The sequence below is a fragment of the Gopherus flavomarginatus genome, chromosome 11, assembly GCF_025201925.1.
Source record: "Gopherus flavomarginatus isolate rGopFla2 chromosome 11, rGopFla2.mat.asm, whole genome shotgun sequence".
NCBI classification, from domain to species: domain Eukaryota; kingdom Metazoa; phylum Chordata; order Testudines; family Testudinidae; genus Gopherus; species Gopherus flavomarginatus.
The window spans coordinates 32,169,713-32,185,164 of NC_066627.1; the positions used below are offsets into that span (position 1 = coordinate 32,169,713).

At 45.6% G+C, this 15,452-nt stretch overlaps 1 protein-coding gene across 2 annotated transcripts in view; it reads left to right on the forward strand.

Annotated features, from left to right (window-relative positions):
• Nucleotides 1-4,908: 4,908 nt before the first annotated feature.
• The window catches only part of RPN2 (ribophorin II), a 32,586-nt gene continuing 22,042 nt past the window's right edge, over nucleotides 4,909-15,452 (forward strand). Inside the window, exons 1-5 of one of the 2 annotated variants that reach the window (XM_050917330.1) lie at nucleotides 4,909-5,127; nucleotides 7,109-7,302; nucleotides 10,901-10,996; nucleotides 12,649-12,824; nucleotides 14,524-14,599. In XM_050917330.1, the coding sequence (XP_050773287.1) occupies nucleotides 5,115-5,127; nucleotides 7,109-7,302; nucleotides 10,901-10,996; nucleotides 12,649-12,824; nucleotides 14,524-14,599 (555 nt within the window). In that variant the 5' untranslated portion in view covers nucleotides 4,909-5,114. The remainder of the gene's footprint in view (nucleotides 5,128-7,108; nucleotides 7,303-10,900; nucleotides 10,997-12,648; nucleotides 12,825-14,523; nucleotides 14,600-15,452) is intronic. The other variant, XM_050917331.1, reaches the window with a different exon arrangement.

Here is a 15,452-nt window from a genome sequence, read left to right on the forward strand (position 1 = left end):
CATCTGGCACTTGTTTTATATACAATAACCATCATATTAAATAGAAATAAAAGTTGCATTTAAGGCACTTAATTGCACAAGCGGCCTTTGGTTTTTTCTCTCTCATCTCATAAAAGGCTCCTTTCGATTGGTGCCGGGTGGAAAAACTCAACTGTGGAATTTTTTTATCCCCTCACATGTATGGGCCATAAGTACATTTGGCATTTTTACCCAGAGAAGAGACAATGCTGGACTGCGAGAATAGGAAGTGGGTTTTGAGGAGACATTGATGTCTTCCTCCTGGCGCTACTACTGGTTTCAAAGCTCAAGTCTTGTCAAAACCAGAGGCCTGGCTGAGGATAGGTTGTGAGTGTTGCAGCCTGGAGCTTTCAAATGACCTCAGAAGCTTTGGGGAAATGTTGAATGAATTTCCATGCACGGGATAGCATTGGGCATGGTGCAAAGAGGCACTCTGAAGCTTCACACAGGCGCTATCTGCCAATGCACCTTAGCCTTAACCTGTGATATTCTGGGCTCATTGCAAAATCCTACCAATGCACCTCCATGTCCCCTGCAACTTGCGGCATTTCTGCTGGTTCAGATGTGGGCTCAAAGAAAGGAGAGGCTGCCATTCATTATGAACTCTTATGGCAGCTTTGTGATTTGGACAAAGAGCTATAATTAGACTCCAAGCTCTTTGCACGTCTGCTTAGAGCTGTGGGGAGAATGGAAATTCCATTTCACAAAGGCTTTTAAGATTTCAAAATTTGGTTTTGATGCAATTCGGAATGAAACCTGAACATTTCTAAATTCTCCATTAAAAAAAATGTTTTTAAATGAAGTTTGTTTTGGATAGATCAGAACATTAGATTTGACAAAATCACAATAGTTCACTGGAGTTTTTAAAATTATAATATAAATACAAAATTCAAAAACTTCAGAATGAAAAGTCATTTCTAAGTGAGAAATCACAGTGTTTTGTTCTGACAAAGTTGGACATTTCCACATGGTAGGAACTTTTTTTTTCCTGTTTTTTTTTTTTTCCTCTGAAACAAAATTTTGGCAAAATTGACCCAGTTTCTCTCAGCGTTTTGATTTCAATGGAGCTGTATTTTCTGACGGAAAATAGTTCCATCTAAGTTTTTCCAACCACCTGGGACCTGCACAGGGTCTGAGCTCTGGCGAACTACGTGGGGGTTATTCATATTTTTAATAAATGTGTGTGAGTAAGTGTAGTTGGTGAAACATGCTGGAGTAACAGCCCTGTAGACTGAAGTTCTCTGTGCAGCCACAAAGGAGGCAGACACACTGCAAATGTACCTCTTCTGCCCCCTGCTAATAGGTCTCAACCCTCATCTGGAATAACCAACTCCCAGTGCGAGAAGGTAGATCTGTCTGCATGGCCATCTAGTCTGACCAGCAAGGCTGTTGTTCAGTGAGTAGATTTTGTGATTGTGGCTATCTATCACTAAAAATGGAGCTGAGACAGCCACCTCATTTCACACAGTCTGGTGAGCAACCAGCGGATGCTAAATCTGGATATCTGCTGACTTCGTGTGTGGTTGAACCAGCGACGTGGAGATAAAATGTTTTATATCCCATTCCTAATCAAGCTATCAAGTTGCCATAATGGGCTTTATTAAAAATGATTCCATCTCAAAGTTGAGATTTTGCACCTTCTCAGCTGTGCCTATCTACAGAGTCGTCTTTATTACCGTCAGTGCTTAGATAGCACCATGACAGGCACTTTGAAAAGGCATAAAACTGATTCAATAAAAGTGGAAAGAACACAGCTTACTTCTCAGATCCTAGGAATGTCGGATGCTGGAAACGCTCAACTTGTATTGGGAAAGTTTGTGTGCAGGCAGCCAAGAGGGAATAAATATGCAACTTGACAATGTCCCTTTTTCTAAGTATAACCCCCTGCAATGGGGTTTACAAGCCCCACACTGGGCAAGGACAGAAGGGAGCAGAGAGTCTTCCCTGCTTACAGGCAATCAGACTGACCACCCTGCACTACTATCCCATTGCAGCTGCCAGAACTGCCAAGCGTGGAGACATGCACCACAGCTGGGATCAATAAGGAAAACAAGCCCAACTATAAAGAGGGGGAGAACAGAGAGGGAAAATGGAGGCAGAAAGGCTTAGTGTGATGGAGGGGCAACAGGCAGGAGACCCTGAGACATTAACATGGAGACAAAAGGAGAATAAAAGCCCAGGAGCTTAAGGACTGATGGACTCAATTTAAGTTAAGAGGTTATAGCCTGGTCTAATGGTAGATGAATTGAAGGGGACCAGTTAGTAGAGAGTTGCACCAAGAGCAGCTGACACCCCCGGATTGTGTCAGCTCCCCAGGAACTTTGGGCCTGATTTGGTGGGAGAGGAAACATGTCAGTTCTTCCATTGGCATCTTAATTCTACTGCATATTCTTAACACACAAAAGTCAAGCAAAGGGCATTACATCCCATGGCTGGTGAGAACCTATCAGGAAGCTAGTCTCTCTACTCAGTCCAATAGTGTGAACAATATGTGAGGCAGAAGAAAAGTAGATCAGACTAAAGTTATGAAAAGAAGGGCACTGCCTTCCCAGTGGCTGTTTTTCACACGTGAATAACTTCAGGGCTGTTTTTTTCTGAAATCATCATCCACAGTGGAAAAAGTAAGAGCCTCTGGAACCTGATTGTTTAAATGTAGGTGCCTTTTAAGCTGAAGGAACATATGAAACTGGATTTTGAACAGTAGGTCTAGGAATAGCTTGGGAAACAACAAAAGATAAGATTCCAGCACCCTCTGCAGGGCAGATGAAGAATCAAACTTTCTTTCTTTGTCAGCCAAACAATGACTTTTAAGTGCTGAATTAGTTGGCTTGACAGCCCCAAAAGCCTCCTGTTTTTATTGGCAGAAAAATGTGCTAGAGCAGCACCACAGCAGCAGTGCAACTGCCCCCCACTGTCCCAGCAATGAGCCTCTATCGTAACAGGAGCGACAACTCCTGTAGATGAAGGGAACACACACATACTGTACAGGATCAGACCAGTGGTCCATCTTGTCCAGTATCATGTCACCAGCAATGGCCAGGGCCAGCTGTGTCAGAGGAAGGGGTGAGAAATTCTGCAGTAAGCATCTGGGGGCTAACCCTACCTCCAGAGGAAGTTTCCTCCTAGCTCTCCACAGTTAGAGGCGGGCTTATGCCTAAAGCAGGGGGATTACATCTCTTCTCAAACTACCCTGGTTTTAATCATTGTTATTCTAACGCTGGATATTCCTTTTATCCATATAAATAGCTGGTCCCTCTTTGATTCATGCTAAGCTCTTGTCTTCAATCATATCTTGTGGCAGTGAGTTCCACAAACTAGTCATGTAAACAGGGGCACTAGAACAGTTTTTATAGTGGGGGTGCTGAGAGCCATTGAACAAAACTCTAATCCCTATTTATGATAGAAATCACTTCAATCAGGGGGTGCAGCTGTACACCCAGCACCCCTAGTTCCAGCACCCCTGCATGCAAAAGTATTTTCTTTCATCAGCTTTAGATTTCTCTGTCTCCTTTCAATTTCATTCAATGTCCCCTTGTTCTTGTATTATGAAAGAAGTTGAAGAGATATCTCCCTTCTCTATACCATTCATTATTTCATCCATGTACAATGCTCAGGGCCGCCCCTAGAGGGGTGCAGGGCCCAGGGCAGAAGTGACAGATTCATCTTCTAGGACTGACCAATTGCACTGGTCATTGGGCCCCCTGAAGCATGGGACCCAGAGTGGTCACCCCAATTTGCCTAACCCAAGGGACAGCTCTGACAATGCTGATCCATGCAGTGGTCCCTGCAGTTGTCCTCATCCCAACAATCTCTGCATTCCATCACTACCTTTTGGTGGTTCTTGCCCTTTTTCTATCCATACCCAGCACCTGTCCCCATTTCAGTGCGGCCAGACCTATGATGCTGTAGGCCCTGCCAAGAAACTTCATCTCCCTTCAGCAATTCTCAGCTCTTTCCAATGCTATGGTCCCTGAACCCCCTTTACCATCTCTCTGCTGCAACCTTCTCTGAATCTACCCCTCCGTGCCCCTGTAGGCTGGGGCAGTCTTCACCCCATCCTGCAACTTTATGATGAGTCTCATGATATTTGAGGGCCTTTTAAAGCCCTTGTTGCTGGAATCAAGAGAATGCATGAAAATAACAGCTTTGCCTTTTTTTTTTAAAGCAAGTTTCTAACCTGCAATGCTGCAGAAAAAGGCCAGAAGATGTGAAGCAAGTGCACCCTGAGTGCTCAGAAACCAGAAGGCAAACAGAAAGAACCTGTCATTTATTATTTTTATAAAACTTGTGATTTCTCAGCAAAATCCAGAACATGGGGAGGGGGACTGGCTCATGATTTTTGAGCACTTAAGGCTTGTGATTCCTAACCCTCGGGGTTATCCGGGGGGAAGCACCGGTGAGAGGCGCAGCAGCCTGTTGAGGGTGAGGTTTTGCTTTAGCTCCAATTGTTAACACTGGGTAGTTTGAACTTTTAGCCCGGGTCTGGCTGCGGCATCGGGAGCAGCCCCTGCAGGCTCGGTTTCACCCAGGACTCAGCAGCCACCTGGCTCCACCATAGCTCAGTGGGGCACCCCTGCCTGGGGCAAAGAGCCCCGCGCTGCCATGGACAGCCCCGGCGTGGGGACGTGGCTAGATCCTACTTGGACAGGAATCCCCAGCAGGCCCGGTCCTGCAGGCAGCAGGGAAAGCTCCGGCCATTGCTCCCCACAGTTTAACTTTTTCCTATTACTGCCCCTTTAAACCGGCCTCCCTTCATTGGAGTGGCTGGGCATCCAACCAATCAGCGAAATACACATCCCCGCCAGGGTCCCGCCCCTCTCCCGACGTGAACCGGTTGGCGTGAACCACGCTGCCTCACCAGGGAGCGGGGTTACTGGTCAGCGCTGCTCCCGCTCCCACCCACTTCCCAGGGCGCGTTGTGCTTGTTCCCCGTTCGGAAGGGACGAGACGGGTCAATTCACCAGCGCCCGTTGCTGTTTGACTCCCTCCGCGTCCCTTCCACGCCCCCCTCCCTGCGGAGCCAGGTGGTACGGGCCGGCGCCCTGGGCGGAAGCAGACACGTTTCTGCTTCCCTTGGTGAGGCGGCCAGGGGGAGAATGGCGGCCCCGGGTAAGGAGCAGCCTCCCCCCCTTCCCGGGGCAGCGGCGGGGGCGCACTGCCCATCTCCCCCTGTAGGGCGAGATGGTTCCGCCTGTCGGGGGCTCGCCCCTCCCACCTAGGTGCGACCCGGGCCGCATGGTCGGGGGAGGAGCGTTCCCGGGCCGGTACGCGGCAGCCCCGCCCGGGGGGCGCCAAGGGCTGTGCTCCGCCCTCCCCCCAAGTTCCCCGTGCCCCGTCCCTAGCGGGCGTGTAGGATCCCCAGCCCTAGGGGGCTGCTCTGCCCGGTGCACGGGGCGTGTAGGATCCCCAGCCCTAAGGGGGCTGGTCTGCCCGGTGCACGGGGCGTGTAGGATCCCCAGCCCTAGGGGGGCTGGTCTGCCCGGTGCACGGGGCGTGTAGGATCCCCAGCCCTAGGGGGGCTGGTCTGCCCGGTGCATGGGGCGTGTGTCCCTAGCGGGCGTGTAGGATCCCCAGCCCAAGGGGGGGCTGGTCTGCCCGGTGCACGGGGCGTGTGTGTAGGATCCCCAGCCCTAGGGGGGCTGGTCTGCCCGGTGCACGGGGCGTGTAGGATCCCCAGCCATAGGGGGGATGGTCTGCCCGGTGCACGGGGCGTGTGTCCCTAGCGGGCGTGTAGGATCCCCAGCCCTAGGGGGGCTGGTCTGCCAGGTGCACGGGGCGTGTAGGATCCCCAGCCCTAGGGGGGCTGGTCTGCCCGGTGCACGGGGCGTGTGTCCCTAGCGGGCGTGTAGGATCCCCAGCCCTAGGGGGGCTGGTCTGCCCCGTGCACGGGGCGTGTGTCCCTAGCGGGCGTGTAGGATCCCCAGCCCTAGGGGGCCGGGGGCGGGGGCTTCTGGGATCCGTTGATTCCCAGCCTGGGGAGTTTTTGTGGCCTCCCTTCACGTTGGCGGGGGCTGCCTGACACAGACACGAGGGATTCCGGGTGCAGGTTGTGTCATTGTGTTGGAAGAGGGAGGCTTCGCAGGTTCCCTACAGATGGTCAGGCTCTGGCCTTGCTAGTTCTCCTCTGGAAGTGCATTTCATGGCCAGATCCCTTCTTTAATCCCTCCCTGCTTTAATTCCTACACTTCCCCTGGGCTTTGTGGCCTGCGCTGTCCCGAAGGAGCACGGCAGTCGCACTGGCTCATAGATTGAAATGGGGCTTTAAGGTACTTGGGGCTTGATCCACTTATGGTTTTGAAAATTAGGTCAAAAGCCATTAGCCTGACCTGGCTGTCTTTCTTTGTGCTTATGTTCTCTGTTTTAATGCAGTTGTCCCACCCCTTGTCATTTTTTTTTCTCTTGCTTTTTCGCACAGGACTGCCAGAATTTGACAATTACGTTAGCACTGTCTATTTCTAGTAGTGCTGTTGATGATTTTCCCACCTGGTAGTGGAAAATAAAGGTCAGCAGAGCACAATTGTGCAATTGAGGTGCAATCCCACACTGAAATCTTTCCTGCACTTAGTTTCCCCAGCTGCCCTCTGAGCAGCTTTCCCCCTGACCTCCCTTGGGAGCCCTTTCAGTTATGTAGGATCCAAGTCAAATCTTTCGCTTCGTAAACTGCTCACAAGGGACTCTTGAGCAGTCGTGCAGCTTAAATAATATCTTTCTCTTATCTATAATATTCTTGCAAAGCCTTATGTCACCACTTCTGACTTGAACGGTTTTACTGGTCACTATTCAGAACTGTCAGAATTATTCAGAGACTGCTGTTGGTTGCCTCTTGGGATCTGAGAGCATCACCTCTGCAGTGCTCTCAGCCTGTGCTATCCAGAAGAATGAAAGACCAAAAGTGGCCTTCAGACTAAGTTCTCCTGCTCAGTTCTGTGGCGTTGATGCGCCAGAATAGATATTTCCATCTGAAGTGTTTTCAATTGGGCGGACCACAGTAACTGCTAGTCCAGCAATGCTAACTATTCACTAAAGCCAAACATGACTTCTGTTAATGAAACAAAATACACTCTGTTCAATGGCATCTTTCTTTTTTCAGGTTCACACACCTCCTTCATCTTGGCTTTAACGTTTGTGGCCAGCATCCAAGCCCTGACACCTACCCATTATCTCACAAGGCGTGATGTGGAGAGACTGAAAGCTTCCTTGGACCGCCCATACAATGATTTAGAAGCTGCTTTTTACTCCATTGTAGGACTCAGCAAGCTGGGAGTGCAAGTGTCTGATGAACAAGTGAGGAGATGCTGCAGTAAATTGTATAGTCATAAAAAATTCACCTCTCACCCTTTTTTGTCTTGAGATCTTTTTCATATGTTGCTAAATCCTAGGTTTTGAGACCAGGTGGAAGCATTTCTGCATATCAGTAACTTGTTTAGGTACCTGCTGCTGCACTAAGTATTTCCAAAAGCAGTAACATTAGAATGGTGCCTGAAATAACTTACTAATACTAATTATTCGTCTTCTTTCAAGCTAAGGATCTGAGTTTTCTTGGCATTTCTTGAGCTATTGTGTTGTAATGTAGAAGAAAATATAATACAGGAAGTGCAGCATTTTGTTGATATGTGATCAGTAACACTGATTGTGAATTTTACCCGTCCCGTACTGTAGTACTATACTGCATTTTTTTATTTCGGAAAACTCACAACTACATTTTCCTCTCCAGTAGATCATGCTTAATAACAACCCGGATATTAAAAGATTCTGGTTAATAGTAACACTTGCAGTGAATCAGTCCCATGCCATTTACTTTATTGTTAATGGGGTTTGGGTATTGGCAATAGGCATGCATGCACACAAGGATCTCACAGGAGGTAAGGGGCTGCAGGCTGTGAGGGGAGCATGTGGTAGGACAGTAATTGGGAGAAGAGCTGCAGCTTGAATGCTGATGCTGCATGGTACCTCTTACTGTGCTCTCCACACTCTTCCCTGGCTGCAGCTCCCTGGCAGGGCACAAAGTGCTGGGACGTGCTGAGTCCCAGCCCCCGGAGAGCATAGGGAGAGGTGCCATGTGCCTTCAGGGGCCCCCAGCACTCCTACTCCCCATAGAAAGCCTGGGCATCCAGGCTGCAGCCCACCTTCTGTCCTGCCCCCAGGCAATTTTGCAGGGCTGTAGCCAGGAGAGGCACATCCCAGCACTTTCTTCCCTCGCAAACCTGCCTTCTGCTTATTGGCAACTGCTGGATAATAGCAACATTTTGCTGACAACTGAGGCATTGCTAATAAGCAGAATCTAGTGTAGTTACTACTCATAAAATGTCAGTACTGACAAGACCACTCATTTTACTACATTAGCTTGCCATTGTATTAGCATACCTTTCAACTCCCTTTTGTCATTGAGTATCGACTGTGGGGAATGGGTTTTGTCATGCTGGTTTACTCAAAACGGTTCACTTTCACTGAAATCTGATGACCACTTTGCAGTTGTGTTAAGTTGGAATTTGCAGTGTGCGCCTGTCCCATTTCTAGTAGCTTCGTTTTAGCTGGAATAGTGGAAAAACTCCCGCATAATTTTCTCCTATTATTCTTGACTATAATATAAATATATTTCTAGGGCGTGCATCCCCAGCATATCCTAAGCTCCTAGCATCTTTACACTCTTTTCCTACTATGAGTAATTCATTTTTAGTGTTTCCATCTTTTAAACGTGTGTAAATATCACATCACCCTACTCAAATGTCACCTAGTTAAGCTATACATAGTCAGCTGTTTCAATCCTTCTCATAAATAGTTCCTCTAGCCCAGTGTTTCTCAAACTTTTGTAGTGGTCACCCCTTTCACATAGCAAGCCTCTGAGTGCGACCCCTCCCCTCCGTATAAATTAAAAACACTTTTTTAGAAATTTAACACCATTATAAATGCTGGATGCAAAGCAGTGTTTGGGCTGGAGGCTGACAGCTTGTGGCCCCCATGTAATAACCTTGCGACCCCCCTGAGGGGTCCCAACCCCCACTTTGAGAACCCCTGCTCTAGACCATTAATGATAGTAAAAGCAGCAAAGAATCCTGTGGCACCTTATAGACTAACAGACGTTTTGGAGCATGAGCTTTCGTGGGTGAATACCCACTTCCTCAGATGGATGTAGTGGAAATTTCCAGGGGCAGGTATATATATGCTAGCAAGCAAGCTAGAGATAACGAGGTCAATTCAATCAGGGAGGATGAGGCCCTGTTCTAGCCTCATCCTCCCTGATTGAACAGACCTTGTTATCTGGGTTACCCCTGGAAATTTCCACTACATGCATCTGATGAAGTGAGTATTCACCCACGAAAGCTCATGCTCCAAAACGTCTGTTAGTCTATAAGGTGCCACAGGATTCTTTGCTGCTTTTACAGATCCAGACTAACACGGCTACCCCTCTGATAATTAATGATAGTGTTACTGTTCTTTGACTCTCGCCGTTTTGTCAGCAGTAGCATAGCTTTTGCTTCTATGCTGACAATACATGTTCAGTATGTGTGTTTTTCTTCTTTTTTCTAGATCTTCTACTTTTCCATGGTTAAGAGTAATAAGATAAGAATGGCCATACTGGGTCACAGCAATGGTCCATCTAGCCCAGCGGTTCTCAACCTTTTTCTTCTTGAGCCCACCCCCCCAGCATGCTATAAAAACTCCACAGCCCACCTGTACCACAACAACTTTTTTTTTTTTCTGCATATGAAAACTAGGGTTGGGGGTAGCAAGCCAGGCAGTTGCTCAAGGGCCCTATGAAGTTGCTCAGGCTTTGGCTTCAGCCCTGAGTGACAGAGCTTGGAGCCCTGGACTTTAGCCCAGGTGGTGGGGCTTTGGTTTTCTGCCCTGGGCCCCATCAAGTCTAATGCCAGCCCTGCTTGGAGACCCCCCTGAAACCTGCTTGTTTCCCCCCAGGGGGCCCAAGACCCCTGGTTGAGAACTACTGGTCTAGGCCAGTATACGATCTTGCAACAGGAGCTGATTGCAGACGCTTCAGAGGCAATGAGAACAGGACAGTTGTTGAATGAGCCAACTCAAATTGTCCAGTCCCAGCTTCTGACAGATTTAGGGACACCCAGAGCATGGGGTTGCATCCCTGACCATCTTGGCTAATAGCCATTAATGGACATGTCCTCCATGAACTTACCTAAATTTTTTTTAACCAATTATACAAGTATTAACAAAATGTTAACCAAATTCATAATATTTTAATACCCAAAAATACTGCATCTTGTTTAACTTCATCCAGTAGAATAAATGTATCCAGACTCTGTGGTACAGATTTGGTCTCCAGTTATTCAAGGAGCAGCTATTCGTATAATATCTACAAATGGTTGAAAACTCTCTCCTAGTTTAACACAAGTTATGTGCATTATTGTAACGATCTGACCTCTGCTTATCCCTTTAGTCGTCAATGAAAAACTTGTCATAGGGTGCAGAGAAAAATTCATATTGCTTAACTTCAAGTTTGTATTTGTTGAGCTGATTTTCCTCCTGTTTATTTTTGGAAGTCTGGATTATCATCTGTTAACCATTTCATGTTTTTTAATCAATAAAATCACTATTCACATGGATTTCCTCCATCCTTGAAGAGGCGGCTCTGCTAAATACATTTTACATCCAATATGGTTAGTAAAATTGGACACAATTTTAATGCAGTGTTCATTTGCATTGTAGACAACATGAAAATGATTTGATCACTGTGCTTTCTAGAGCGTGTTATCTTACTTTGGGGTTTTGGTCAATACAGGAATGATGTGAATTGCATGTAGTTGTTTCCTTTGGAAAGAGTATTTAAGGTGGTCTTAGAGTGTCACTGAACTCCATGTTTAGTGGCAACAGGCATGACTCAAATCATAAATTGACTTGTCTTTCTGCACAGGCTGCATGTAACTTCATCAAATCTAATGTGGATCCCAACAGTGTCGATTCCCTTTTCTATGCCGCACAAGCCAGTCAGGCTCTGCCTGGATGTGAGGTGAGTTCAAGCTGCTAAATTATAGTCATTTCAATATTTACTTTTGTTCTTGGCCAAAACTATTACTTCATCTTATGTTAGCATGCTGTAAAGTGGTTGTGTTTTATCTTATGGTTTACAAAGTACTTTGAGATCCTCTAGGAAAATGGTTCTCAAACTAGGGCTGCCGCTTGTTCAGGGAAAGCCCCTGGCGGGATGGGCCTGTTTGTTTACCTGCCATGTCTGCAGGTTCGGCTGATCGCGGCTCCCACTGGCCGCGATTTGCCGCTTCAGGCTAATGAAGGCTGCAGGAAGGGCAGTCAGCACATCCCTCGGCCCGTACCTCCAGGGGCTTTCCCTGAACAAACAGTAGCCTTAGTTTGAGAAGCACTGCTTTAGGATAAAGACTATGATATAAAATCACCTTTTCCTAGAGGATCCCAAGGCATTTAGTAAACCATACATATAAAATATGACTAAAACATAGCCACCTTGCAGCATACTAACAGTAGGGGGAAGCAGAAGTTGATATATAAACAAGTATTCTGCTCCTGAACAATTTTGAACATTTGGACAAAAATTTACCTTCTTCACCTCACCTTGAGTTTTAATAAGGCAGAGAGCAATATGGGGGTTTTTTGTACCTCAGCACTATCAGCATTTTCAGGCAGGGGCACAGCTTTGAGGCCCTTGTAATTTGTACATACAAAAACTACATTAAAATAACATTGACTGCTTGATTTTGAAACCTGAAGTTAGAAAATGACAGATTTAGAGTGATACATGCAACCTTAATTCTGCCCCCTTGTGTGTCCGTCCTGTGTACTGAATGCAGCAGTGGACCCTGTAGAAAGGAATATGTGGTCGTATAATTAAAGACTGTCACAACACACGTGCTTGCATAAGACCACTTGATTGCTAATTTATGTATGTATCTTGTTACGAAATGTTCCTTAATGTGTTCAAAATTCACGTACAACCCAAACCTGAGTATATAGCTACCCCCATTGCTGTACAGCCCTCCCTCACTATCCAGTTACTTTGTATCCTTATGCCACATGGCAACACTGGTGGTTATCCTGCAGGTATCCCTGCTGCCCCTGGACAGTCACCCCCTTTTATCAACACAAATTCCCCTCCATATCATTCCTGGTGTCAGAGGATCTCAGGGCTGTGAAGGTTGCCACTTCACCCTCCACCCCTAATGCCTTGACCAAGCAAACTGCATGCATGAACAGATAGCTGATATGGTATCTGAGGCAGAGCCAGCCTCTTTTGGGGTGGGAGGTGATCCTCATGTTGTTCGGGCCCCTCCCGGTGAGTTATTGTATAGCCAAAAAAGAAGGAGCCACTATCTTTTTGGTAGGACTCACTAAAACTGGTCGTATTATACTTTATTAGCTCTTAGGGACAAGGACCATATTTTTGTTCTGTGTACAGCACCTACCACAATGGGGTCTGGTCTTTGACTGAGGTGCCTGGGTGCCACTGCAATACAAATAAGTGTTTTTGTTTTTGTGTTTTTATTATTTAACCTAAAAGATAACAAATGACAGAGGATCTTTTTCCCCTACCAGATTCTGGCCATTCTTAGGTCAAATATTGAGCACCCTTTCATTCTTAAGGACAGAGTCATTTAAACATGGTCTTACATTTTCTGTGTCCTGTCTTAGGTTGTCATTTCAAATGAGACCGGAGAGCTGCTTCTTGCAGCTGTCAGTGAGGATTCCTCAGTCAACCAGATCTTTCACGCTGTCGGAGCCCTGAGTGGCTTTGGGCTTCCTCTAGCATCCCAGGAAGCACTTAGTGCCCTTACTTCTCGTCTTAGCAAGGAAGAGAATGTCCTGGCGTAAGTTTTGCAAAATATAAAACAATTCAATCAGCTACATATTCATCCTTTGTAAAGATGGTTTTCTTTGAAGTGAAGGGCACTTGCATTTGTATGGTTTTCTTGTAATGCAGATTTAGTGAATTAGACACTGCATTTCCAGCGGTGACTTCTATCCACTCCAATGTCTACTGCTTGGGAGAATAAAATGCTTGTAAATGAGCAGGTGAAAATATGCTTTCTTCCCTTAATTGTCCACCTTCAGGTTTTGCAAACCAGTTTTTAAGAACAATGATCTTAGAAGAAACTGACTGGCTTTTTTAGACAGTAAAAGTTCGTTTGTTTTGATTTCTGGAGAATCTGGCTTGTGTTCTACCTCAATCCATTGCTCACAGGTCAAGAGTGATCTAATTTGGGAGGGTGAGGGGGAGAATCCTTTGTCTGGTGGCACAAGCATTGTGATATTTAGCATCCGAAGAATTTGTTAATAGCTTTATTCGAGTTGATAAGCTTGAAAAGAGAATGGAGCTGTTTGGAAGAAGAGAGGAAGCTTTATAAGTGCTAAGACCCTCAACTCCCACTGAAAGACGACGGGAGCTGAACCTGTCAGCAGATTGTAGTATTGGGCCCATTGATAGCTCAGACCTCTGAAGTTACCTGTACTGATTGGCAGTCATGTGTTTTATCTCATAAGGTGTGCTCTGCAAGAGCAATTTCTCTGTTTTGAGCATCCAGCTGAGGCTCTAAATAAGAAGCTCTGTCCTGCCAGTATTGTAACTTCAGTGCAGTTTGTTTGTTTGTGACACTCATATGTCAATCAGCTTTTTAGTTTGCTTATTAGGTAGAAGATGTACTCAAGAAAACCATATCCTATATGTAATAAGCACTTACTTTGCTGGCGAACAGACTTGTAGATCATGAACAGAATGGACATTTACTATTAAACGTCCTGTCAGAATAGTACATTTGATTGAGAGTCTTGACCTAATTGTTGTATACTTTGCTTGTAATTACATCCGTTCCTTTTCCCACACCTAACTCTAAGCAATTCTCTGCTCATTTTGAAAAATATGCTAAGTAATTTTGTGTAGTACAGATAAGCGGTTGCAAGAAACTAGCGACCTGAAGATCCATCTTTAAAAAAGGGAAGAGGGGGTTGTGAAAACTATTACACCTTGAGAGTGATCCATTTGTAACACTGTAATTTATTTTGAATAATCTAGGGTCCAGACTTTCAAACGTAAGTTCCTAATATCAGCCCTTAAATCCATATTTAGGGACTTATAGGGGTGTTCTCCTTTTCACAAGTGTTGGGCAGGCACAACTGCTGTCAAAGTCAATGGGAGACTTCTGGATTCTCATCGTCTCTGAAAATCCTTAAGCACTAAAATGCAAAAAATTTGACTCATGGTTTTATCGGTAATGCAAGTGCAGTATTTTTTTATATATACATGCATTTTCCTTAACCCAATAGTGTCCCTTTACTTGACATAGCTGAAATTAAATATTCAGTTTCCTGTGTACCTCTTCAGGTTTCTGTTGCCCCCTGAGAACCTCCCACCTCCACAAATCGACTGACAGAATGTACTAACTGCCTCTGTTTTCCATTTCAGTTGTAATTCAAACTGTGTAATTGCTTTGGTTTTAACGATGTTACGCTTTTAAACTGATAAAATCACACACTACTTGCTCATCCCTGCTTTGATTTTCATTGTTCCAGAACCATTCAGGCGTTACAGACGGCATCCTACTTGTCCCAGCAGGCAGACCTGAGTGGCATTGTGGAGGAGATAGAGGTAGTAACTTGGCAATTTGAGAGTAAAGCAAGACGGTCTTTAGAAATCCGCAGCTCTGAAAGATTGTTTTAGAATGCAGCATTGGCTAACTCCCTCCGTTCCCTGCAGTGTTGGAGTTTGTTCAAAAACTCCTTTCAAAGCAGAATTCTTCCCTGTGAATAAAATTGAACAAGTATGTGGACTCTAGATCTAACAAAGGTGATCTTAAATTCACATTAAACCCAGAAAATTACTAGCGGTGGTTCAAGCCAATTAATGCCTTTATTTACTACTTCTGTTTTTTTCCCCAAAACAATTGATACTAGAGTATTTTCACAGAGTCTTAATGTAGGACTGGAATGGATCTTAAGACATCATCTAGTCCAGCTCACTATGCTGAGGCAGGACCAAGTATATTAGACCATCCCTGACAGGTATTTCTCTAACTTTTCTTTGAAAACCTCCAATGTCGGGGATTCCCCAGCCTGCTTGGACACCTATTCCACTGCTTACCTATCCCTATAATAAGAGTTTTTTCTGGTATCTAACCTAAATCTCCCTTGCTGCAGATTTAGCCCATTACGACTTGTACTACCTTCAGTGGACATGGAGAACAATTGATCATTCTGCTGTTTCTAACAGCCCTTAACATATTTGAAGACTGTTTTCAAGCCCCCATTCAGTCTTCTTTCCTTGACTAAACATGCCCCCCTTTTTTAACCTTTCCTCATAGATTAGGTTTTCTAAACTTTTGATCACATTTGTTGCTCTCCTCTACACACTCTCCAATTTGTCCACCTCTTTCTTACAGTATGGTGCCCAGAATTGGACACAGTGCTCCAGCTGAGGCTCACCAATGCCAAATAAAGCTGTA